Genomic DNA, 27,064 nt, shown 5'->3' with positions numbered 1-27,064 from the left:
TTCCGGACGCCTCTTGCGTTATGCGTCGGATAGCACCGCGACGAGAGCTCTGTACGATGTAATACTTCTCGATTGGCAAACTTAAGTACTTTACTTGGAACAAAGGCGAAACTTTTCCCTCTTACCGTGTTCCATCAGTAGCCCTTTCCCTTTTTCCCCGGTGTCCGCCGCTTGTTACTTTTCGGATATGGGTAATAGTAATTTGTTTCAGTTTCGACGGGCGGCATCCGCGGCAGGGGCGGGTCTTTAAATCATCAGATAATTACTTTGGTAATTAATTACAACTCTGTTGGGCCGTGGACCCACGGCGGCCATGCCAGTAGTAAAGTAACCGGGGTAGAGGGTGCCTCCACTAATAAACGAGCCGTCGACACACCCCTCGCTCTACCGGCCAACCCATTCTCCATTATTCTTCCTATTATAAATCACTCATCAAGTTTTTTCCATTTCTGTCCACCCGTATCCCTACGGTGCGGCTACTTTCGAGTAACGTAACCCGCCCGGGGTTACGGCGTCACTCAAGGAACCACGGATTTTCTCGAACGTGGATGAACACGCCGATTCTCGCGCTGCTATCTATCGTTCCTTAATACCATTTAATCAATGGAAAGAGATTACGCGAGCGATCCTCTACTTTTTGGCCTCGATCGTCTCCCTTCGGCGTCGCGTCGGTTCTCTGCGGAACGTGAGACGCTTTGTGCAAAATTTAGATTCTCGCGTCTGCTGTGATGAATCCTTAAGTAGTCCGGGTCAATCGTGTCACCGACGTGAATATTTCCCTGGCGAAAATAGGTGGTGGATGTTTTGCACGGAAAATCCTCCGAAGCAATGTTAAATCGAATTTTAATACGCACAAGGCAATATTTATCTTCTGAGAATTTTTTATCTTCTAAGTGCAAACATGAAAGGCCCCACGCTAAACCACGTGAAATGGGTCCTCGGCGAAAAAGGCTGAATTTGAAATATGTTGTACCTTTTCGATCACTGAACAAATGTATGTCAGGCAAAATGTCAAAAAAATGGACAGTTTCGTTGTTTCAACCCTTCAAAAGCCTGAGGTCAGACCAGCAAAGATATCACTTTCGGATCAATGCGGTTACCATTATAAGGGAACAATATGAATTTTCAGTGAACAATATAGTTAAAGAATAATTGTTTTTGCTAAAGGGATAACGACTACATTTAATCCAAAGGGAAGCAGTACAAGATGAATTTATTAAAATTTATTAAATTACCCCCACAGTGGGGCAATTTGGTTGTTAAGGGGGGAAATTCAACAATTTCCTAGTGATTTCTTTCTAAAACCTATCATTCAACCCTTAGTACTCGAATCGTGACTCTGAGACGCCACTAAAAATTCTTGTACCATATCGGTATCTAATCAATCACTAAACATTTAGGTATTGTACCAGGTATTATACCAAAATTTCATATCCATAAAATTTTAAAAATCATACAGGATGGAAATATTCTAGGTCGGGAAAAATATTAAACTTTCCACTTAAAATAGCTCCGAGTGTAAAGGGTTCAGTTTCTTCAGTAAACAATTGAATTTTCGAATATTAAAAATTATGTATATGTTACGTGGGGGGCATAAGGATTTCAGAAAGGCTTAGGTGGGGCATGACACAAAAAAGATTGGGAAACACTGCTCTAAGGTGAATTTTTAGGGACATTGAGGAACTTCTTGAAATGATACACAATAAGACTAAAGAATAAAGATTCTACAGACGTTCATTTTTCATGAATCATTTCCAAAGACAGTATCAACAGTCGAGCATGGACTATTGATTTATTATTCTAATTTTTATTGGTTATATACATTCGCTGGTTGGCGCTGCTGCAGAAGCAAGTTTGTCAGGGACGGACCATCGACCGGACATGTTTATCGGACGAATAAGAAGACAGAAACACCTATTCCACGTGACCCTTGCCGTTCACCGTTTCAACGCGGGTCCACGGTACACGTAGACAGCAAAGACGTGACGTTCCCTATAGATACCCGTTGGCCATGTTCGACGACAGAGGAGCCGAAACTTTGCTTAGATCATGACAACTTAGAGTCAAGCGCATGAGGGATGTTTATAAGATACGACTCAATCCAGGAAGTTGCGAGGATGGGAGGGAGGGGTGAGGATGTCTGGATGCGGAAACTAGCGTTCGCATAAGTTCCTGGGACGGTCGTCCATTAGTTAATTGTGGTTTCCGGATCAGTATTCTGGCAGGCATCGCGTGTTTCCACGGTGGATTGCTAAGCGAGAACGGCTTAAGAGCGCGCGGCACAGGAAGTGGGAGTGTAGCAGGAACGTGGGGACGGGCTTGGTGACATCCCTAGTAACGTAAGGGAAAGGGAGTTTGACAAACCCTGCGTACCGCTAATCAATACAAACAATCAGTCTTGGTTTCGTTCCGTGACATCGCGATGTACGACCGTCAACGTGTTCAATACAGCCCATCAGAAACGGGAGATCTGAAAAAGGAAGTGATTCATTTTACTCCGGTCAGTTTAGCATCTTTCCCAGCTGAGTTACCACCAAAACAAGCAATCAGTCATTTTTAGACTGTGGACCTCCATTCACATACAGGTACACTACTGTGCAAAAGAAACAAGCATCGAGTATAATAATAAGATATAATGACAAACAATATCTTGATGTTATTGCATTTAAAGTTTTAGATAATCCGTAATAACGCATATTCTCAGAACTATTCGATTAAACAGCGGAATCCTTTTTCAAAACTTATTGTGTTCTTCTTTGATCTTTTACGTTCTACTCTATTAAATATGGCCGGGTGCTTCTTTCTTTTGCACAGCAGTATATATAACAACTAGACTGCGGATCTTTATGCAAAATGAAAAACGTTTGCATCGATTGCAAGACACGGGAGACAAAAATAGAGATTTTATTCTTCTCTTGATTATCTTGTTAACGTGAAACTAATACACAGGTGCCTTAAATCTTAAATCTTTTTAATACCTCCACTCTGTTAAATTGTACGTACCCATTTTTGTCATAAATGCATAAAATCCGCAGTCTAATAATAACTTTGTGAGAGCAAATTTATAAAAAATAAAGTACTAAATTTATGAATAAAACATATTTGGTTATATCGAAGCATCAAACAAAATATCATTGTTTGAACTGGAGGGTAGAACAAAGTTCCCAAAAATTATATGAAGGTTAAATAAATTTTCTAAATTCTTTAAAGATGAAATGTCACATGATTCGTACATTAAAGGTTTACGTCCACAATTAATAGCTCCTGAAGTAAAGGATCGTTCGTTAAAAGCATCCAAATTCTTTGTCCACCGGGATCGACCGTTTCGACCATTGTACAACGTCTTTCGATTAGCAGGTTGCTCTTTATTCTCGGTTTCACCCCGTTCTGATCGATAATCTAGCGCTTCCCGTTAAGCAAACTTTTATGATCGTTTCAATTATCGGGATCGCGACGAGGAGTCTTCGAGGTTCGCGCGAAAGCTTGCCCCCTTTCCTCTTCTATCTGATGCTATCGGCCCGGGGAAGAATTATATGCTCGCAAACAGACATCAGGGAGGAATTAATCAGCGATCTATTTCGTTAAAAAACGTTCCGCCTGTACAAATCTTTGGCTGAAACCAATTTATCGAGATCAAACAATTTATCGTATGCAATGTACTTATTGTACATTGCATGCTTTCCCCATGACGTAAGGGGATAGAAAAAAGGTGTATAGTCTTCTTGAAAACGGCAGTAAATAAAATCCGAAAGAGCTGCACACGTTCTTCCATTACACAGAAAAGCAATTAAAATCAAGGCATTGTCTTGAAAATAATTTTGTATTTCATTACTTGGCAGAATAAAAGTAATTATAACCGGGGATGCAAGAAAACCGTTAACATGGAAAATATTTCTGTCTCTGCATTTCTCTGTGAAGATACAAATACACGTTTTTGTAATTAAATTGGCAAAGAGAAATAGCGCCGTGCTAATTTATCAGAATTTAGCAATTAGTTGTGCAAAGAACGCTTTGAAAGGTTCCCGTGTAAAGATGCGAAATGGTCAATAACACTTGTCCGGCGAATAAAACTTTACGCGGTTTTTATTTTCCATCGATATCGATATTAATTTTACAGACACTTTTGTAACGGGCGCGACCGTTCGAACATTTCCCGATGCGAATTACGCGGACCGTGCATTTCGCGATCAGATCCGAATTGAATATTTCATTTGAATTCGAATACCGCAAAGTATTCGCGTTACAGGGGAAGGTGGTTCATTGAACGTGTCGCTGAAAATCTGTCCTTCTCTATGGAAATGCGATTTCAAAAAAAAAAAACGCGAGAGAGAGAGAGAGAGAGAGGATTGGCCAGCATTGGGCTAACGCGTTGCACAGGCTAGACACGTCCGGCGGACTAATAATATTTTAAATCGCCCGGAAAGGCAGGCATTAATAATTATCCCGAAACGCGGCCGAAATATTCAAAAATGCCCGGCGGCCGACCCTCTGTTATTTAAATTTGACGCCCGAAATGAGATTCCGCATAATTCGATCTTAAACAATCTTCCCGGTCACACTTTTGTGAGTCGATTTGCCTGTACATTTTATTAATCGACGGTTCGCTTTAACGCGAATAAGCTTTGAATAAACTCGCAGCCGATGGTATAGAATATTTTAGGATATTCGAGAGCAGGGGGTTTAATTAATCGAATCAAGTGTCGTCAATTGTATTCAATTCGTACCAAATTCCAATTGGAATTCTGATTTCATGTGTGGATGGTGCAATTTTGTGTCTGAATTAGGAGTAAATCATATCGATTGATTAAAAATATCTGCAACTAAATGAAGTATATCTCACCTATATAAAAATTTAAAAATGTGAAAAGATCGCCCGACGAACCCAATATATTATTTCAATAAGAGCGAAATTCGCAATTTCGGATGACAAGAATTACGCGAATGCCTTTCGCGAAATCCGGCACGGAAAGAACAAACGTTCATGATACATACAAATTGAATTCCAAGGAAGAATGAAGTTGTCTCCGTTATCGTCGATTCATTCCTTTCCTGCCGTCAACGGCCGAGAAGAAAAGGGTGCTCCGGGGGAGACAGAGGGCCGATAGCAGTATGAAAAATTGATTGTCAATTCATGATTGACAGAAAAGCCTTGAGTACCGTCGAACTCCTGTGTGACGTTCACAAAAGATACGAAAGTCGAGAAGGAGCAGTGGCAGACAGGGAAAAAGACACGATGGAAGAGAGGTTTAGGTGTGTGCGGTAGTGGTGGTGGTGGTGATGGTGGCAGTGGCATTCTGGGAAGGGCAGACCAGTCACGGCCAAGAGTGCACATTCAGCAGCTTTGCTCGATCGCCTTCGGAATATAAATTTGCAACATTATCGCCCTGGAAAGACCGTTATCCCCCAACACCGTGAATTCTCTGACACGCGTGGTGTACCAGAATCCGACTGTAGCCGCCGACGCCGCCGCCACTCCACTCGAATGGATTCCGAAGTTCCCTCGATCCCGAGACTACCAGCCCCTGGTAACTCGATTACCAATTTATTCATCTCGCTGGAAAATCATCGCCGGTTTATTCGTCATATCAAGGGAAGAATGTGCCCGACGCAGTTTAGACCCGACACCGACTTTTCTATCACGCCATCTCCTTAAGGCGGACCTTCTGGAGCTCGTTGAATTTTGAGAAACATCTTGATAAATCGTCACTTCGTAGATAACACAATACTGTGTCCGTAACACGTACTAATTATTTTATAGAACACTAAGAATGAACCCGACACTTACGTTACGGTGAAAAATTGGAAAAATGACAGGACCGAATTGATGTTAATTTTGTGCGATCACAAGAAGCAGTAGTAGTAGTAGTATATGTAAGAATTTTAAGATTTATTGCAGTTGAACTTCTTTTGTGGGGAAAATTTGAAAAAGTCTAAATGATCAAGATATTGTAGCATCAGTAGAATCGTATCAGAAACAAACTGACAATCCATCGTCGTGTTTGAAGGGTTAATACTTTAATACCTGGGAGGATGGTTGTAGGGCTCGTTCGAATGTGAGGCGGCGGGTTGGACGGTCGGTCGCGTATCCATCTCCTCTCTGTGTATTTAAAGCCAATTTCTGTCCCGTCTTCCTTCCGTTTTATTTGTGCGCTCTTTAAGCCAAGCCCCGGACGGTCTTACGCAAAAAAAGCTCTCTTTCCAATACCCCGTAGACGTCGATGTATCCGCGCGACGTCCCGCTAAGCGACGCCCGCAAAAGCTGTCGTCGGTGGTTTCCAGGAGTTTTTAGATCGCCTAGATCGATAGGAACGCCTGGACGAGTGTCGAAGAAGCGGTAGCGAAAACGACGCGAGCTGGGCGTTGGAAAGTTTCGGTCGACAGAGTGAGAGAGAGAGAAGGGGTGGGAGGGGGGCTTGAATAGGTTGAGAAGTGGTGGACGCCACTTTGTGCTGCATCGACATGAATTTGTATCCCTCCGGAGCTGGTCGGTCACCGTTCTCACTTCTCTTTATCTGGCTCTCTGTGTCTTTCTCTCCATCTCTTCCTCTCTCTCACTCACTCTCTCTCTTCATGTCCGTGTATACGTGTCTCTGTTCACCCCGCGTCTCTTTTTTCCTCCTTTCCGGGCCGCACTCGTTGAGAGCTCCGCTCTTTTTCTATCGAAAATGCTCCGCGAACAGAATCGTCGCTATGGAAAAATACATCACGCCCGGCGACGACGTCTCGCGATGTCCACCGCTCGACAATTCGAGCGTCAAGAAAGAGGCTCGACCGTCAGTCCGCCGTTGATTTAACGATTCGACACTGTTTTCCAAGGATAACTGATCACCCAGGTGTCGAAACGCCCGTGGCCCGCGCTTTGTCTCGATGCGTGACGCTCGTGGACTGTGCGTGAGCGTTGGATGAGTTTTGGAACTCGTGTAGCACGGTTGAATATGTTTCCCGGACGTGGCTTACTTGTTATAAATTGCTTTTGTTTACGGGAACGGTGTTTGCTAATCTGTAATCGTTAAATATGTTTTTGCTAGTTGAATTTGCCTGGTATAATTTGACATCGATAGAGTGTGTTATAGATTGCCGGTGTTAGCTTCGTACAAAAATTTAAAAAATAGAACATTGCATTCACCCAGTTGATCAGTAGTAACCTTCCCTTTTGAATTCACCTCTTCCGCCATATTGACGATTTATGGAGTAATTGAAAGTAATGAAAGTTATTTTGAAGTGTAGCATATGTATTTCAGCTGCTTCTAAATGATTAATAAATTAACAACGAGAGGGCTACGAATGAATTGTATTAATTTAGAAAAAGAAGCCACGTTGCCAGTACTCTTTGACATCAATGTAACCCTTAAGTTATTTCAGTAACAAAGGAACTACACCAATAAATTAATTTTCTATTTATACCTGTAAAGCTTGCTATAACGAGCACGTCGGAGAGAAGGATAATATTCTGAGACATTATGACCATTCCAAGGATTTCTTCGGGAGTTCGTCACATTTTTCTGGCCACACACGCCACCGGTTACCGCGAGGCAGCGGCGAATCTGTAAACGCGATCAGTTTTACAATTCAATCGGCCAAGCTTTCGCTTAACGATATTCATATCGTAGGAAAGTGCTTCCACCGTAAAAAGGCCGACTGCGACGTGACACTCGCTGAACCCTGTAATCGCAATCCTCTTTTCGATCATCGTAAAAAGAGCGTTTCCCTTTCCAAGACCTTCTCTCCTCTATCACTTCCCCCGAATTCCTAGGACTGACAGCTTCCTGCCTACCAGCGCATCGCATCGCGGCGGATCGGTTCTAAACTGGAAGATGGCCTCCGCACGCGTTTGGTCGATACTTGACATCGGTTCGATCACTCGCAAACATTTGCCATGTAATCGACCGAACCTCGCAGCCGTAATGGATCAAATTTAACTTAATACATCGCCGCTATAGCTGTGTTGACATTGTTAACTTATTAGTTCGAACAGCTCCTTGGAACGCCGCCAAAAACTCCGTACGATGATATATGTATGTGTGGAACCGTACATTTAATTGTTCTGAAGAACCGTCCGATCGCTCGTTTCCAATCGGAGCTGACTTTCCAGCTAGGCGAAGTAATTAGCAAGCGACAATGAGAGCGCAAATTTCGTGTTCAAGTAAAGCCTGCTTCCAGAGTAACTTGCAATTATTATTCCTGGAGTGTCGGCCTAATTCGAAGCATTTTCTTCGACTTTGCTAAACATACATACTTGCAATAACGGTGTAAAAATATGTGGAACGATCGACACCAATATTTTATTCAGGAAGAATTGTTTCTACTCCAACTTCGAAAATATCTGTTTCACAACGTACCCTTAACCCTCAGCACTCGAGTGGTGACTCAGAGAGTCATCACTAGACTGCGGATCTTTATGCAAAATAAAAATTGTCTGTATCGATTGCAAGGAATAGAAACCAAACAGAATGTTATTTCTTCCCTCCACAATTGTAATAGATGGGAAATCATATATTGACATCTTCAATTTTTCAAATTCTCCTACAATTTTCAATTTCATCTACTCAAAATTTTGCTATAAATGCATAAAGATCTGCAGTCGAGTACCATTATTCAAAATATTGTTCAGGTTATTAAATATATTGATATCTAATCAATTACTAAACATTCAAGTATTGTATTGCGTGATTCATCAATTTCATATCCATAAAATGAAAAAAAAATGATGTACTATGGACTCATTCTAACCTACGATTCTAAGTTTCTTTCGGGGTACATTCTGTGGTATAGGGAACAACTTTCTCACAAATATCGTGCAAATCTCGTTCACATAAATCGAGGCATTACTGGACTATTGAAAACCAAGAACTTCTGTCTTCTAAGTTATTATTGTATTGCGCAATGGCTTATAGGATCGCCGATGAATCTATTATTAGAAACGTAGAGGAAAAATAGTTGGCAGTCTCTCTGCCACAGGCAGAAAACATTGCAGGGTTGCTGGGTTGCCCGAGGGTGTCGTTCCACCGTGAAACATTTTCGCCGGGCGTAATCACGTCGGTGGTGGCAGTCGGTCGAGTTCGAATGTCTCTATTATGTATCGTCGTAAGTGTACACGCGCGTGGGAGCTCGGTTAATCGCGTTTCCTGAAGTTTCGGCGTGGTGTGGGGCTCGTGAAACAGAGAGAGAGAGAGGGGGGGGGGGAAAGGAGGGTGGGTTACGGGCCGCCCCTGCACCGGTTTGTCACTCGTCGACGACGCCGTTATGCCACGCTACTTCGCCTTCAAACCACCTACCCATCGGTTCGCGGCAGCCTAACGCTTTGCCAGGGCCAGGCTGCTCGCAGCTAGCCACGTCAATGGATGGAACGTATCTATAATGCGGCGAGCTTAGCACGCGCGTGTTAGGATCGTCCCGGTACAACCGGGCAGATTGAGGCTTAGAGCGACGGCAAACAGCATCAATTTGGCATTGCGCCACCACGCATGCTGATGGATACACGATAGGTGTGTATACAGCGCGCGCATACGCCGACGTATCCGTACACAGCTGCAGTTACCAATGTACGCACATATACACACATGTGAACCGGCGCATTTGTACACACATACACACGAGCACATATACCTACACCAGCCCGAACGCCGTCCCGTACAAACCATTTAATTAAGCTGATTCAATGTAAACGGGATTCGGCTGTAAGGACACACGGAAAGGTTAAACGCTTCCATTCGTTGGCTCTCGGTTCGACTTGACTTCGATCAGTCGCACTTTTCTAGCTCCACTGTCGATTTTTTGCCGCGATCTCGCTGCCCTTCGTGGCAACCGGCAGTCGAACCACACGCGTTGACTGCCGAATCACCAACCATAAATATCCAGAGAGATCGAAGGAATTTATTTAACCCCCGTATATATATATCGCAACTGGGTCGATGTTTATCCCTTGAAGGCTGCCCCGAGGATAACGCGGTTAATTGGCGCGGAGAGTAAGTTACAATACGAATTCTTTTCTGCTAATTGCGGAAGATTTGCATCGAATGTGGACAATTCTTAGGATTGCTGGAAACGAAGCTTTAAAGACCATTCAAGTACAGTAGCCACCTGACCAAGTCACTCGGATCAAAGAACTGTTTAAAATTAATTCATCATTCAAGTAGTATGTTATTGATTAATAAGTAAATAGCGGATCTTTATTCAAAACAATTTTCTACCTGAACTGTTACGAACTAGAGTGAAATAGAAAATTTGAGTCTTTTTTAATATGTTTTTAATAGGTTGAAAATAATATGACAGTACTTTCACATTCTTCTAATTTCTTTACTGTTTTAAATTGAACCTGCTCATTTTTTGTGATAATTGCATCAAATCCTCTGTCTGTTAATAAGTTACAATTATCGAATTCGCGCGCGCGCGCGCGTGTTTGCTAATTGTGGAAGATTTGCATCGAATGTGGACAATTCTTAGAATTGCTGGAAAGGAAGCTTTGAAGACCATTGAAGTACAGTAGCCACCTGACCAAGTCACTCGGACCAAAGAACTGTTTCAAATTAAATTAATTATTCAAGTAGTATATTATTGATTAATATGTTAATGCAATTGGACCATCCTACCTATTTTTTCTTTCCCCATCAGCAAGTTAGTACTACGATTTGTATATTATCATCAAATTTGAAAGACCAGATGTATATGACAGTTTTGTGTATCCGTATGCAGCATGCATTGATTCTAACTGTATCCGAGTTAAGCAGTCACTAACACGCCGCATTGCCAAAGTACATAATTAAGTGGCTTACGCGTATGAACTATTGCAGTGAATGAAATCTCGTATGCAGTTGTACAATTGATGGTGAGTAACTACGATTCTATTGTTACAAGAACCTTGATGGTTCGTAGCAATGCTCCATTGTAACGCGATACAGAAGCATTGAATGCCAAAAGAAAATTAATTCCCCGCTATGTTAAACGAGACTCTTTACAGTAGTGATAGAGAAATGAAACAATAGCTCCTTGACATTTTTCTGGTACCAATTAAAAATTATTTTCAATTGTTATCACGTAGCTAAGACTTTCTGACGTTGCTGGCATCTATACTAATTGTATGATTACTAGACTGCGGATTTTATGCATTTATGACAAAAATGGACACGCAGAATTTAAAGAAGTGGACATGTTAAAAATATTTAAGGACATCAACGTATTAGCTTCAGTTTAATAGGATAATTAGAAGAAAGATACAATTTTGATTTGGCTGCTGTGTCCTGCAATGAATGCAAATATTTTTTATTTTGCATAAAGATCCGCAGTCTAATTATTACATTGTAGTTCTCTAACTCATCGCAAACGAGGTTATTAAAAATCACAAATTGCCTCGTTTATTTAAATAATTGCTATCGGTAGAAATCAATTCTCCAGTCGTTGGCAAGGGAAAAACGATGGACATCGCAGATGATATAGCAGGAGGGTTTAAATGACAGCACACGTAGCCGATCGCTCTATCAATATTCGTCTTCGAGATTAGATACGCTAACATAATAGATGAGGCTCGCGACGAGCATGATCGGCAAAGGAACGGCGCCGGAGTATTGAGAAAATCCAAGGATGAACGCGGGCAATGGCAATCCTGACGTTATCTACGCTTGTCTAGGGACAATGCATCATGCATAGCGTTGCCGTTGCCGCTGCTGTCGTAGAAGCCAGGTCTGGCAGTATACCATCGAGTATAGCGCAGTTTGAGCTATGCATTGGCCAATGTGTCGTTCATCTCCTAAATCACGACGATTTACAGTTGAGCCCGGTTGCGATATCAATGCCAGTCCGTGTACACCTACCCCACGCTCTTTCGTATGTCACGAAATTGACAAAATAAAAATTGCCACGGGAGAAATTCGAGGAGGACGTCTGTGTGCTCCCTGGCCTTTCCATTGTTCCGACACCACCGACGATTAGTTTGCTCGTATTTTGCCCGGCCGATGACGTATCAATGATCCCGACGCTCGAAAAAAAAAGGAGAAATGGAGCTCCTATCAACTGGACGTTCAATTTTACAACGCGAGAAAAGAACGCGCGTGTTCAATTCTAGGGAAAATTACACGAGTTTACCAATTAAGCTTTGAAATGACAGTTTTCATTGTATAGAATTATATTAATTGTCGAATTTCATATTAAATTAACCCTTAATTCACGTAGTTTGCTTCGTACTATTTACAATTGGTAAGGATCTGCAGTCTAGTGATTAGGTACATACTTCTCTAAAAAATCATAAATCTTTATTGAAGGTCGTATTTCATTAACAGCGTCATGGACAACATATAATTTAATCGCTTTTGAAAAATTTTTCACGTCTCGAGGTCCATTATTTCTATGGCAGTGATGGTTCAAAAGGTTCGTTAAGATTTTAAACACGGCTGATCATTTTAGGGACGACAGGGCCGGGTAATGATTCCAGTGTGCCATCCGATAGAACGTCCGCGGTCGAATATTTTAAATTGTTGATTCTTCATAATAGAATTTGAAATTTGGCAATCGGCGACTGATTGCACTGGCGAAGACCGGCCCGCTCTATCGGCAGAGACAATTTTTCGACATTGGAACAAGCACTCGATGGTGTACACACGAGAACGTTCTTGCCAGCGGAACGATCAATTTATCACAAAGTGCTTCTATTATGCGTTTCACAATACACTTTCGATTCCGTTGCATTATTACCGAGCGGGGGCCAGAACGAATCGTGAGACCAGTCACCCGGTGGCTGAATGCATCGTGAAAAGGCGCCCTCCATTCCAAACAAGCAGGTTAATTGAAGTACAGTATCAATCGTTAATTCGTTCCGCAGCGTCATTAATTAAGAAGTTGATTGTCGTTCGACACGATCGCTTTCGCGTTATCCGTTCACACTCGGATTTCCGGCGTCGGATTTCCGTTTCGATCTCGCTGCTTACAAATTATAAATATACCGAGCTCACATCTTTCGTGTGTCGAATAACTATTGTAAATTTAATGTGGACACTTGTCTGAAAGATTGCAACTTAGAAATAATTTTATACACTGCAATTTATATAGAGTGACTTCAACTTATACAAGGTGAATCACGAATTGCGATCAGTAGAGATTACTCTGTTATTAGCTGTCCGATCGAAAATGTTTTTATCGCATATAAATGGTTTCAAAAAAAAATTTTAAATAGCAGTTTTCTGCAATCTTTCTCGCAATTTTTTTAATGTTACGATACGTTTCCGAATTCGCCATGAAATCCTCTGACAAATAGGCGTAAAAAAATTATAGGTGTATTTCAAAAAAAATTGAAGATGACCTTGAAAAATCATAAAAAACAAGAGTTGACGAAAAATTTGCTATAATCACGTGAAAGCTCTCTTGAAACCATGCTATACCTGATAAAAATATTTTCGATCGGATTGCTAATAACAGAGTAATTCGTATGATTCACCCTGTATATTAAAATTATTGTAATTATCATGATTCAATATACACAGTAATGCCTTCATCTGTATTTGTAATAAACCTGTGTCGGTAATTTTCATGGGACCCCAGCGTGAGAGACCTGTCTCGCACTGGCCGACTGGGTGGGGGTAACAAATTACGTCATCGACTCTCGGTGCATCAATGCGCGTATGTCACAAATGTATTAAATTCTATTTGAGATTTTAGATACATGAGAACTAAAAGAAATTTGTCACATACAACTCAATGGAATTTTGAAGACGTTAATAAAAAGAACGAAGCCCGACATTAATGTCTGCACAATACTGCAATGGACAACAATTAAAGACTGTCGCATTTCACCAAAAATTTATGCACGTCAACACACGAACAAGTGAAACCGCTGTCAAAACTCTGCGTTTTGATGTACGGTTCGGTTCTAATTAGGTTACAAGGGGAATGATACATACGCCGCGTTCGTCACTTCGTTTAATTGGGTTATGCAGGAAAGCCATTTGGAAAATTGTGCGTGCGAAGAAATGGAAGTAATTTATAGCACGCTTGGATGTTAAATACATTTTATCACGAAACATGTACTAAGCATACGCGGCTATGATCTGCGTAATTATTACATCACGCGGCATTTATGTATATCATAACAATCCGAAATAGTGACTTTTATAATTCAATAAAGATGGTCACCGTCACCATGAAGATTTAAAACTTTTCTTGTTTCCCTTACAAAAACGAAAAGACACACGATCAATTATGAAACTGTCCTTTTAATAAGACCCTCGCGGCGTCACGGAGCGAAAGAACAAACTAATTTGGCCCAGCGCTCGATATATTAGGTAACAACTTAAAAAAAAAACGGAGAAGATTAATTTAACAAAAAAATTACACGGGAAGAGCACTAAGACAGTGGGAACGACGGTGTTCTATGCTTCGCCTGAAATTTATTAGCTTGTTCCGACTCGTGGAAATAGAAGAGAGCAAGTTATCTGCGTTCCTAGTACCTCCTTGAGGATTAAACCTTCCTAGAAATTCGTGGAGCACATACACGATTAATTATTATTCTACGAATACAGGGAAATACAATTTCCACTGGCAATATTAATTGAGCCGCCCCCAAAACCTAGAAAATGAATAAACTGATTCTCAAAATGAATACAAAAATATCTGACCAAGTTTTTCGCCTCGACAGCGTTGCCTCTTTACACTTTATTTAAACGCGGCTAAATATTCGTAATGTAAAGTACTGTATCAAAAATATTAATATTATTCTTTATTTATAGCAATATAAAGTAAATTTTTCTTGGAAGTTGATATAACCTCAGCGTGAACTATCTGAATTTAAGATAATCATTCATTGTTTGCGTTCGCATGAGTATGACAGATGCTCCACGTCACTCAACTAAGGGCTTACACGCAGAACAGGTTGACGTGATTGTACTCTGCCCTGTAAATGAATAGTATACTATTTGCACTCATAAATGTGTTGATTGCGAGACAATAGGTGCAAATAAATATATCTCAAGACAAACATTATTTTCAATATTCTTTAAATAAAATGGTGCAATCACCATTTTGAAAGTTGTACAACAAATCGCGGTGCAAGGTGTTAAGAAAAGGGAGAAGAGGTGAAGGTCGCGTGTCAGGTGCGCGGCAACCTACATATATTTCTAATCGAGTAGCCTAATCCAGGCGCAGTATCCTGGCCGGCGCCGCACGTGTGCGCGAGTGCACCGCAAGGTCCGGAAGCGACCGAGCAGACCGAGATTCGATTCTGTTCGGCCCGGTAGGTTTTCGCCGTGGCGAAGAATTAATAGAGGTCTCTATGCTGTTCGCCTGGCTCCCATCTTCTTCGTGGTCGAAGGCAAAACCCGTTTCTCCTTTCCTCGAGCAAAGAGCGGAGCGTGCGCGCGAGCCCGTGCGCGCGTGCCTCTCTAAATCAATGTTTTACAGTTGCCCCGCGAAATTAAGAAAATCCCTGATCTACGAGCCGTCCGTGTTCGATCCTTGATCTATCGCATCGCCGGGACTTTTATGGGTCCCTTTCCGCATTGTCCTGATTGAATGGATGTGATTTCCGTCCCGGCTGAAACGTGTTCCATTCTTGCTCTTTTTACGGCCCTTCTATAGAAAAGCGTCCTGCAACTTCCACCGGAACCGCTTGTATTATACGAATTTTCGGCGATGCATATTGCGACAAAGAAAGTCTCCGCCGAAATTGCCAGTTTATCTTGCCAGCCGACGCAACAGTGCCTCGCCCACGACCCTGCATCCTCTACCGAATGGTTTCAAGACGTTCTTGTTCACTGGTCTGTGCCCATGTTTCAACTATAGCTTGCCTACAAACGGATCATTATGCGAGCGAAACATTATAAGTGAGTATCCGCGAAAAATCGCAAAATTTTTTTGTTCGATCGTGACCCAAGTCCTCGAGTCCATGACCGTAATTTATCGATTCCGCAGGAGCTGATTTCTTGCACAGCAGAATTATAATCCTCTGGGCGAAAGAAAATGATGGATGGACACGATGGAAATTATGTAATTGAGTGGAAAGCACTTTGCTGAAATGTCTTTCTTATATAAAAACAAAAATATAATGGAATATACAATTTTATAAACTTAATCTTGTACGAAAATGTCTCCAATATTCTACACACAAGTGTTAAAATCCAACATTAAGAAAATTAGTATTTTTAAATACACTCAAAAATTTTCTTTCCTTTGCTTTGCATGAACAGTATTAAACGTTCAACCAGTGCACAATAATCTCATGTTACTAAAATTAAAACAGCTTTGTCCTGTGACTGAAAAAAATTATAAACCATGTTTCACTGCAATGGAAATTATGATGAAGTATACTTTTACTTTAATGAAGCACAGTATTACCTTTTAAAATTTTCATAATGCTTTTGTTCAATTCTATGCAATTAAGTTCTCAGAGTTTGTTTAATTTACGCACGGGAAAAGATATTCCACGAACGACGGCAGTGCGATTAACAATGTTGATAGTTTTGCGAACGATGCGACGCGATTGTTTGACAAATGGGTTTCATTGAAATCTGAGTGTTGCGTAGTTTGATTCGAACTAATGAAGCAGAACATAATCACACATCCATAATCATTACCTGGCTCTGTATGGGTATTGTTCGCAGCTGGTGCCGTAACGTGGCTTTACTAGCCTTGTTTCGTAATGCATTATCTATTTCTATGGGCGATATCTTACGATCATAGCGATCACCGTGGTAATAATGTCGTTTATATCCAGTGTCGGTACCACCGCCGCAATGAACATCGACGCCACTGACAATAATAAAGCTTCGCCACAAAGTTGCCCGCAAACGAGAATCATCGTGGCACGGTGTGTTGGTCCGATGTGATAGACATAGATAGAAGTGCACTTGGCCAGGAGTAATTGTATTCGAAACTGCGTTCTCCGTATAAGCCATCGTATTAACGGCGCAAGTTTTACTGCCGATGTCGAATTTTCTTCCTGGTAGTTCGCAATTAAAAAAATGAATAAATTCGTTATCAAATTCTTGACATTGAATCGAAGATGTTTAAACAATTCTTAAAACTTTTGTTGCAATTCTGAAATAATCGCCGGTCAGCAATGCGTTAAAATGAGTTCACGAAATTTGTAAGAAAACCTTAAGGGTTGTAGCCAAGTTAACCCTAAAATTGTGTATAAATTTTTTCAAGAACCTTCAAGTATACTTTCTGGCAGTTCGCGATTTAAAAAATGAATAAAATTCTTGGCATTGAATAGAAGATTTTTAAACAATTCTGAAATAATCGCCGGTCAGCAATGCGTTAAAATGAGTCCACGAAGGGGGCAAGAATACCTTAAGGGTGGTAGCCAAGTTAACCCTAAAATTTTTTCAAGTACCTTCCAGAATACAATTGAATATTAAATAATCAGAATGTTCTAAAGAGGTTGTAGAAACTTAATATTTGCAAAACTTTGGTTGGGGTAATGAGGGCAAATGTATTCGGAATGTGAAGGTGAAAAAATTCGATGTGCAACCACCAATGGAATAGAGTCTCGGCAATTTCCCGGTGATCTTCAAACAGACCGAAGAATTCGGTGCAGGGTGGGAGGAGAAGATGACGAGGTTCGAACTAATTCACGAGAATGGACCACTGTGTGTGCCCACCGGAACATCCGACCAGCGAGGATAGACCATCAACCGATTGTAATCAGACCACCCTCGGCTCCCGGCAGCCTTCCCACACCTTCCTTACCTCCATACTTTTCTTCGATGGAATACTCGGCTCCGCTGTAACTGATGCTCCAGCCAGGGAGCTTTCTATAGCTGTAACTCGATTTTCGACTACTCATCCTGACCTACTCGTTCTCGAATAACCGGCTAGAGGCGATAAAATGGGTATAAGATAGCTGGAGCAGACGGAACGAACGAACAGGATCGGCAGGAAGGAAATGTGCCGGGCTAGATGCAACATAATATCTTGAGAAACCGTGTCGACGTGCCGCGAAACATCCAATATTTAATCATTCCTACGACAAACCCTTCGGAAGAATTAATCCGTGCCACTACGATTTATTATACGGTGACAGTAATTCGAATTTCATTGTTCATAATTTCTTAAAAGAAGCAAGAGTGTCCCAGGAAGAGTGTAGGAAAACGAAAGAGATGATTCCTTGGGTGGTTCTAAGCACCTATTTTCTTTGCCAAATCGCGCCGAAACGCTTTCTTTTCAAGTTATCAATGAAAAACACGGAACAATCAGAGCGCGGCTACAGTAGACGGATTCATATTCGCCGGCAGGTCCCGTCGTAGTCGCGTTCAGATTTTTTGTCCGTCTGTTTCGCATAATTATCAATTCTGTTGTACTGTTTTCACGTCTAAAATTATTAAGAAATGAATGTCTATTTACGTAGCTCCTGTATCAAGCGATTCATGCAGGCAAGTTTTATTAAGCATAAATATACGCAGTCTATTTATGAGCATTGGTGTGGCAGTCAACGTGTTACTAATAAAACTTACGTATACTTAAATAATAAAATAAATCTGTCTCCTCGTAATTAATAAAATGAAAATCTGTCTTCCACGAGCAAGAAACGGGGGAATAAGATGGAGGATGGTCGGGACGCGACGCGTATGCAAATCGTGCCGGTTGATTCGGCAATCGGGATTCGACTCAAAGAAATCGAGATGAGCCAACTAGCTGAATGATCGAGTTAAAACTCGCCCCGGCTTTGAGTCTACGTCGACGACGTCAAAGGTCTCCCGAAACGTGGCGGCGCAGCGTGGCGACGGTAAAAATGCAAATGGGGTCAACAAACCGGCGCGTTAATAGTAGAAACGGGGAATGTACCTTAAAATTGTGGAGTAAAGTGGAGCAATTAGGTATAGAGTAAACGAACCAGATTTTGCGCCGGCAAAATGCATATTCAGCGGGCTCCGGAACAACCAGGCCACTGTACTAAATCGACGGTTTTACTGCGTCTTTCCTGCTTGGCGGCGCAAATATTATTTATTGCCTTACAAGATTTCCATAACTTCACACTAAAGATTCCTATAACTCGTCGAACGGTGTGCAGTTTTCAATCCCCCGCACTGAGTCAGCGCTCAGGGCGGCCGCGTTTAATGCGAACAGGTCTCTGTGTCCACGGTTTCTGTACATCCGCTTGTCCGCCGGTGTTGTTGTCGAGGATAACGTTGTCGATAAATATCCGAGAGCACCTGGACAGGTCGCTGGACGTCCGGGAATTTTTATGCGAGCGCGAACCTTTGTGGTATTGTTTTGTGTCGGATTGTTAATTCTAGAATGCTAATGCGAGAAATTATTATTTGCAGGTTTGTTATTATACAGGGTGTGGCCGGACGGGTGGTACAACCGGGGTTACTCTTGGTTCGTCGACAACCCATTTCACCGACACGATTTGACCGACAGTAACTTTCGGCGACACTATGTTTTCATCGACAGTCCGTGTTTAACAACAGGTTTCAGTTCATTATTCATATCGCTTTAATTTCATTACTTGATATTTGTGTAATTATTGTACAATTTTGTTATGTTTTGTAGTCTATACAGGGTGTCCCAGCGAACTTGACCACCTTGAATATCTTTGTTGTTTTTAAAGATACGTCAAATGCCTGAAGGACAAAGTTGAATGGTAAAATGAGGCTCATAAGATACCAACAAAATTTCTTTTTTCATGTAATCTTTTTATGAAATAACTTGACAATAATTTGATATAATAACAATGCTATGTAATTCTCTTTATTATTTATTATACAAGCAACTAAATGCGTCAAGAACATAACAATGATAATAATCATTAATATAATACGACTCAAACTTGTCGCTAAAGACGGACTGTCGATGAAAACATATTGTATGTCTACGATTTGACCGTGTCGGTCAAACCGTGTCGATGAAGACATTTGTCGACGATTTGACCGTGTCGATGAGAATAGTGTCGGTGAAATGGGTTGTCGACGAACCAAGGTTAACCCGTAAAACCGAGCAGGGGGTGGTACTACATGTAAAAATAAGTCGAAAAAAATTTTCGACTTTGTTTTCGAGAAAATAGAGTTTAAAGTTCCGCCAGGTTTGCGTGCTTTAGTATATGCACAAAGTAGAATTGGTTGATTATGGTCAGACGCGTCAAACGATTCCTATGCGATAGCACGTGTATTCGCTGCATTTTCAAACTCGAACGAAGCGTCAAACAACAAAATGTTATTCCTGTTTTTCGATTTAGTTTTACATGTAGTATCACCCCCTTCTCGGTTGTACCACTCGTCCGGCCACATCCTGTATATCGTTTAAAGGTGCAAAGCTGATCTGTAAGTTCCAACCTTCATCTCTTATTTACAGATTTAATTTCACTTTTAAATTATTGTTACTCGCATGTGAATCGATATGATCTTCTTCCCATAAAAATAATCGAGATAGTAAAGCGTGAATTTCTCGAGTAGAATATCCGAGTGTAATTAAAACATTAACAGTTGTAGGTAAGGTGAAGTCTTTGTATGGTTTAACACCACCGATACCACCCCGATTATATTATTTATTGTATCTGTGCGGCAGCTGCATTAACATCTCTAATTTTCACTGGACAATCTGTTCCAGTTCACAGGCCACTGTATACAAGTCCGATTATTTGTATTACCATTTATGGAAGGCAAGTTTAATGGCCGCTGTCACTTAATTTAATATCAGCCTCAATCGATTAATTTTATTTACTGTTGCAACGTGTATGATCAGTCTGTTGCAGTACACTGGCCCGAACATCAAACGCGTTTGAAAATCATTTTTAAATAAACGGTTCGATGTAAATTATACTTGGAGGAATGCGTGCGACTACAATATTTATTTTTAATTTTACGATACCCGAGCGATGTCGCTGTGTACCGTTTTATCCGTTCCTTTGTTGAGCTTATTATTGCACGGTGTTTGGTCGGCTGGATTTATCAAATGCGTTCGCACAAAAGAATTTTTTTAAATGATTCCCATGCGATTGTAAAACAATTATTTACCATGACTAACCATAAACTACAGATTTCATGCTTTCATAAAAAAAAATCGGTGGACGGTGACTGTTTCCTATTTTCAGTGTGCAAACAAAAAATATTTGAATAATCCGAAAAACAACATCGATAATGTTAAATTGTTTGATAATTGTTCATACGAACGTTTTCATACATTAACTTATACAAGGAAGAGGGAAACTTACTGTCGAGTATTGCATGCTACACCAATGGCGCAGATTTTCCGTGAACATCCTCTTTAACTAACGGAAAGCATGTTTCAATAGTACTTTTTTTACCTCCACTTTAAATATTGCTTTTCATACCTTTCGTTTGGTTTACAAACTCCGTGGTTCCCTACGGTAAATATTTAGCAACTGTTTGACGATAGAATTTTTCATCTTGATTTTATACCGCCACTTAGGCTGCGATCCCAGTGGATCCAGACGCATCGGTCCGACATTTAAAATCGACCGACAGGACGGCCGACGTGCGATAATATATTTCGGCGCAACGTTCACTTCAAATAATGTTCATGTCCCCAATTTTAAAGTATCCGTATTTTTAAAAACTGGCTCGTAAAGAGGACACTTAGGCGTCAATGCATCTGTTTAAAACAATTGCAATATAAACGGTAAAAACAAATATTTTTTCAATTGAAATAATTTTTATTAAACACCCTTATGTTTTCACTATAAGCACCCAAAACTCATTCTCATCGGTTTGTTAGTTCGGCTGTTATAATTTAATGAAACACGTTTAACACCTCATATTACGCGTCAATAATAATAATAACAATAATAATAATAATATTAACCATCAATTTTCAAGATTTCAAAGAATCCTTTGAGATACATTCACATATTACTAAAGACTGCAACATACCCAAAATTGAACAAAATTCGAAACAGTAATTCCAATAATTAAAATAAACGACAATTGAAAATAATGTTGTCTTGTTTATTCATTCTTCTTTAACCCCTTGCCCTACAATTTATTTTACAATTCAGAGATTAGAACTTTTTTGTAGATCGTAATTTCCTAAAAAAACTGTATGCCTATCTGTTTTCTAATAGCTTTACACACATTAGCAAAACCAAAATAGAATTTTATTTCAGTTCAAAGGAAATTATTAATATATTACATTTTTATCAGAATCTGTTCAGAATCTTCATCGCGAGCAAGACACGATATTGTAAGGCAAGAGGTTAATTAACTTTTTCAATTTTTACATATATATTTTATTTTACATAACAAATCACAGAATATCATAATTTCCATTGTAGGAAAAAATATATAAATAAACTTTTTAAAAACCACGCTTATATTAAAATGCACTAAAAAGGAGAAAATAATTTTTTTTAGACATTAGTGGCTATAAATAAAAGCGTGGAGCGCTAAACTATATTGACGTAATCTTCGTTGTATTGTACTAATGCTATTCCATACCTGAGAATGATACATCGAATATCATAAAACCCCAATTTAAACATCCTAATACCTTAATTTCTTTGTAGCGCGATCGACCGTCCAAGGGGGAACCCCATAGTAGTGGGGATAAAAAAGTCACATCATCCGCATACCCGAAAGTCACATCAATCGCGGGAACACTGTACACTGTGATTGCTGCCTTAGTTCGACGGGACTTTTTTCTATAAATATTGGAAGATGCTGTTCGCTATATTTGTTTCGTTATTTTGCAGAAGGAGAACAATTTCCCTGCAGCACCGCGAGAATACATGGAAAATGATTTAATGTATAATATAGCGGGACTAGCTGTGCTAAATTACTTTTGCAATTTTAACAGGAACACCGGGAGCATATTTGCCCACGCTTTCAATTTTGCGTTGGCCAACTGCTAACTGAACCATAGAGCAACGGCTGAATTGCATATTTAATACACAACTTATATCTACAGGTTTTAGTCATCATTTCTTCTATTTTGTCGCTTAAAAATAATGGAAATTGAAGTAATCATATAAATTTTACTGGTCAACAATCGGTAAAATTACAATCGTGCAGTTTTAAACTACGATGCAAAATGTGATTAAATTGATGTTCATATTTTTCGTGTAACATTAATAACATTCAAAATCAGCGGGTCGAAATCGATTATCGACCTCGCCTAAATTGTCGAGCGTAAATTGTGTACTATAATACGAAATGGAGATGAATTAGATTTCCTATTTCGTGCGTGAACGTTCAAATAATTTGATAGTTTTCTCCGTTTCATCGGACTTCCATCAGCACGATTATTAAACATGGCCGCCGTCCGCACTCTGCCCCGAATGAAATGAAAAATTAAATGAAAGTCGCTAAGCTTTTCCTTGAAACTTACTTCGAAAGTTTAATTTAGTTTGGGGCCTGTCGATAAGCTGACAGAAGTTAGAGTACGTGTTGAAGCAAGCTCTAAGCAAAATGAATGAAAAATTTCCGGGATTTCTCACATTATATATTTGCATGGAAATAAATGGCTGGGCTCTCTCCCTCTCCCTCTCTCGTTGCCGAAAATCTATAACTCTCGAAGAGTTAGGCTTTAATTATATATGAGACTCGCGGAACTTCTCTCTATATCTGAACCCAATAATTTCAGAAGATCCTCTGCTATATGCACCTAAGTCCAAGTTAAATGGAATCGTTACTTCCAGACTAATTGTCAGGGATCTCCATAAAAATATTTATGCTTCACGGAGAATTGCAAATGATAAATGTAAAGTAATATAACTGCTTATAGTTGATGCGTGCTTTTTTTTAAGGGAAGTTTCTTAATGCCTTTACGTATGTCTGTTTCAGAACACTACCACATATTTGTAGGAGATCTAAGCCCGGAGATCGAGACACAGACCTTGAGGGAAGCCTTCGCTCCCTTCGGCGAAATCTCGTAAGTCCTCTTAATCTTGCTCATTAAAGACGACTTACCGTCCTCTTCGTGGTAGACGAGTGATAATATAGCGATGTTATGTGAACAGCGATCTTTCACGTCACATCAACGTTAACGAATCATGCGGCCAAGATGTCTTTTGTATCAGTCGAACCTTCTTCCTAGCCTTAGTATCCACATGCGACTTCATTAAAACGAAAATTTTAGGAGATAGGATGTCCCATTTCATAAATCCTTAAATTAAATCTTTAGGATTCCGTCGAAAATGGTAATTTAAACCTGGTATTTAAAAAAATTTTTGTCTGCTATTTTGGCTTGGTCTACGCAGAATTAGGTTAAAAATATTTACTTCATTAGTCAGGCAGGATCTCGAATGTTTTAAGTTCCGAAAATGTTGCTGCGGTATTTCGACTACATCGATGCAAAAGATACCGTTCGCATTCGGATAAAATATATTTGCCTTATTAATGAGGTGTTATTTCAATTTAAACTTCACTAGAGTTTATCGCAAAATTACCATTCACAATATTCTTCCGGATTATTCGCAAAATGCAGAACTTTAAATTAAAGGCGCGCCTTTCAGAACATTTGCAATGAAAATTCTACTGCGAAGATAAAATGTGCAAATACGAAAATATTCGTGATCGCAATTTACAAATTTGCAGCACTGCTGACGTTCAACATAACTTTCTTTTCGGAGAATCTTGTCGATATAATAACAATTCTCATTTCGCGAAATGTTTCATGTTCGATAATCGTTTTTAATAGAATACTTTTGGAAAGAACGTAATTGGCGTTCCGCGCTTTAAACGACTGCGCGGCGTGGATATTTTTGAAACGAAATTCTATGCGAAAATAAGAACAGCAAACGGCCGCGGTAATTAAGATAAAATCATCGCGAAAACTTTTTGTGGCTGAGAGGAATTTCGTTTCGGCTGCTATGTGTGTGTGTATTCATTTCTTTCAATTACCGCGGAAAATAGTGGGTAGTAGTAACTATACTAAATTGACCTAGTTCAGTTTAGAAGGAATCACCCTGGGGAAGGTACATATCTGAATATTTTGTTTTATTAACCGCACAGATTCTCTGCGGGGTTTATTGCACTTTTAACGACTCGAGACCGGTCCCTCCTCGTGTCGCGATCTTTTACGAGTGCCTCATCATTCGGTGTTCCTCGAGGCACCGACGCGAAGTATAATAATGTTTATCTTTCCATGATCTATGATGCATCTAACTTACAAACCGGAGATACCTTGCTCTCCATTCCACTTACGGGTCGATAGATGCACAACGATAATATTCTGAGCGTCGATTGCTTTCAAAGTCGGTCATCGTACTCACGAGATGAATTTATGCAAGTATGATATCTTGATGGATCATGCCAATAAGACCATAATTCGTGTCAATTCGGTCAGACCCGAAATTGAATTTTCTACTGATTTCCTGAATATCCAACGCTGAAACGAAACAGTGAAGACTCACACTTTTTTATCCTTTCAAGTTTCTGCAAATAATAATTCAAGTTGCAAGTGGTGAATTGAAATTATTGCCGCATGAATTTATGCAAGAACTGGATCTTGATGGATCATGTCAATAAGTCCATACTACATTTGGTCGATCAGAAAATGGAATTTTTAAACGAAATAGTGAAATTCATGTCATATTTTCTCATGCTTCTGCAAATAATTCATTCCCAATTGGAAAACTTGCTCTCAACGAATTCATATTATTGCCGCATCAGTAAATTTATTTTAAACTTTATGCGGCATAAAAAGTTACTGAAATTTAAAGTCTGCCGTCGGGTCGAATTTATACGAACTCAGTACGATGGTTCAAGGAGTTAGAGTGCACGGCAGAGGCGCGTTTATTAGCATCATTATAATTAATATGTAATTCGTCGAATATGTGGCTACAAAAATTCAGAGAGCTTCGTAAAAACTGTGCTCAACCAAGTATCAAATATCAGAAAAATTCAGCTTGCAGTATTTGGAAAATCAACATAGATGGACCAAGTTTAAATTTTCCTCACTTTCCTGCTACTAATCACACAGGCTTGTGAACATGATTAAAAAGTTGTTTTGTTTCCAAACATTTTCAAACCAATTTCATAATCACACATGTTTTTTTTTCATTATGATTAATGATTAATGATTTATTAATTCACTCCGGAATAATATGGAATAATTGTAAGTGGTCTAGAAAACTGTGTAACATAAAATTATATTATTTACACATAATAAGAACGAATGAAATATTTCGCAGCTTACAAAATAATAATTCACGCAAAATAATTATTCATGTCTTGATAATTTGAAGAAGTTGCAGAGGACGTAACGAAATTCTTAAATTCATCGGATGCATAAAATCTACAATGTAACGATAATTTAATAAATGATTAGAGTTGCATAGCAACGGATTTTTTGTCAAGTCAGTGTCTCATTGTTAAAGTTAGATCAGAGTAATGCTAATGGAACGGGGTTCCGTTGTTTTTCTAATGGGTCGTTAGAGTGAAATCAAGATACGATTTCATTATCTTTTATGATGTCCCTAACGGCGCGAACTCGATTTCGCGAAAGGATTAATTCATCGAAAGGAGAACGTGTTCGCGTTGCGGAAGTTCTGTAAAATTTCCCGGGAACAATGAAATTGGAAGACTATAGAGGTTTAAATGCATTATCGTTTAATGGGGGAATAAAAAAGTTCTTCGTTTATGCGCCCGGACGAACGGCGGCGTAGCGATTCGAATCGTTGACCATCGCAAAAATCGGGCTCATACGTTGGCCCCGAAATTACCATATTTAAAACGCGTACGATTCGCGGTAGACTTCGATGTCACGCGTGCATTTGACTTATCGTCGCACCGTTGTCATGTATTTATCTATTTTTTTTTCTCTGCGTTGCCACCGCACGTAGGCGCGTACGTTTAAGTATTCATCATGGTTTCATTCGCGAGACCGCATTTGCCCGAAGTGTGTATTTTGTTATCGCGTTTGCATGAAATATCATATTTCACCGCGACACGGGATTCCATGCACGGATCGCGAGCACTATTAACCGATTCCTGATATTTTGACTTTGAAATAACAGCCCCGTATCGTTCATAACTTTTTCCCCTCCGAAATGCACAATTTATTGAGCGCGTGAAATATTTCTCCATTTCTACGTTGAAATATTGTTTCGCTGCAAAATGCATCGAATCTTCTAATTACTGAATAGTGTCGGTTTCATACACCGAACTTTACGCGTTTGTAACTG

At 39.9% G+C, this 27,064-nt stretch overlaps 1 protein-coding gene across 9 annotated transcripts in view; it reads left to right on the top strand.

Annotated features, from left to right (window-relative positions):
* Positions 1 to 27,064, top strand: part of LOC143208940 (nucleolysin TIAR) — a 603,751-nt gene that overhangs the window by 455,639 nt on the left and 121,048 nt on the right. For all 9 annotated transcript variants that reach the window (XM_076423942.1, XM_076423943.1, XM_076423945.1 and 6 more), the window contains one exon: positions 23,721 to 23,808. In XM_076423942.1, the coding sequence (XP_076280057.1) occupies positions 23,721 to 23,808 (88 nt within the window). The remainder of the gene's footprint in view (positions 1 to 23,720; positions 23,809 to 27,064) is intronic.

This window comes from Lasioglossum baleicum, chromosome 5, assembly GCF_051020765.1.
Source record: "Lasioglossum baleicum chromosome 5, iyLasBale1, whole genome shotgun sequence".
Classification (NCBI taxonomy): Eukaryota; Metazoa; Arthropoda; class Insecta; order Hymenoptera; family Halictidae; genus Lasioglossum; species Lasioglossum baleicum.
Note: the sequence above shows the minus strand (reverse complement) of the source record. Positions and strands in the feature narration are given on the sequence as shown.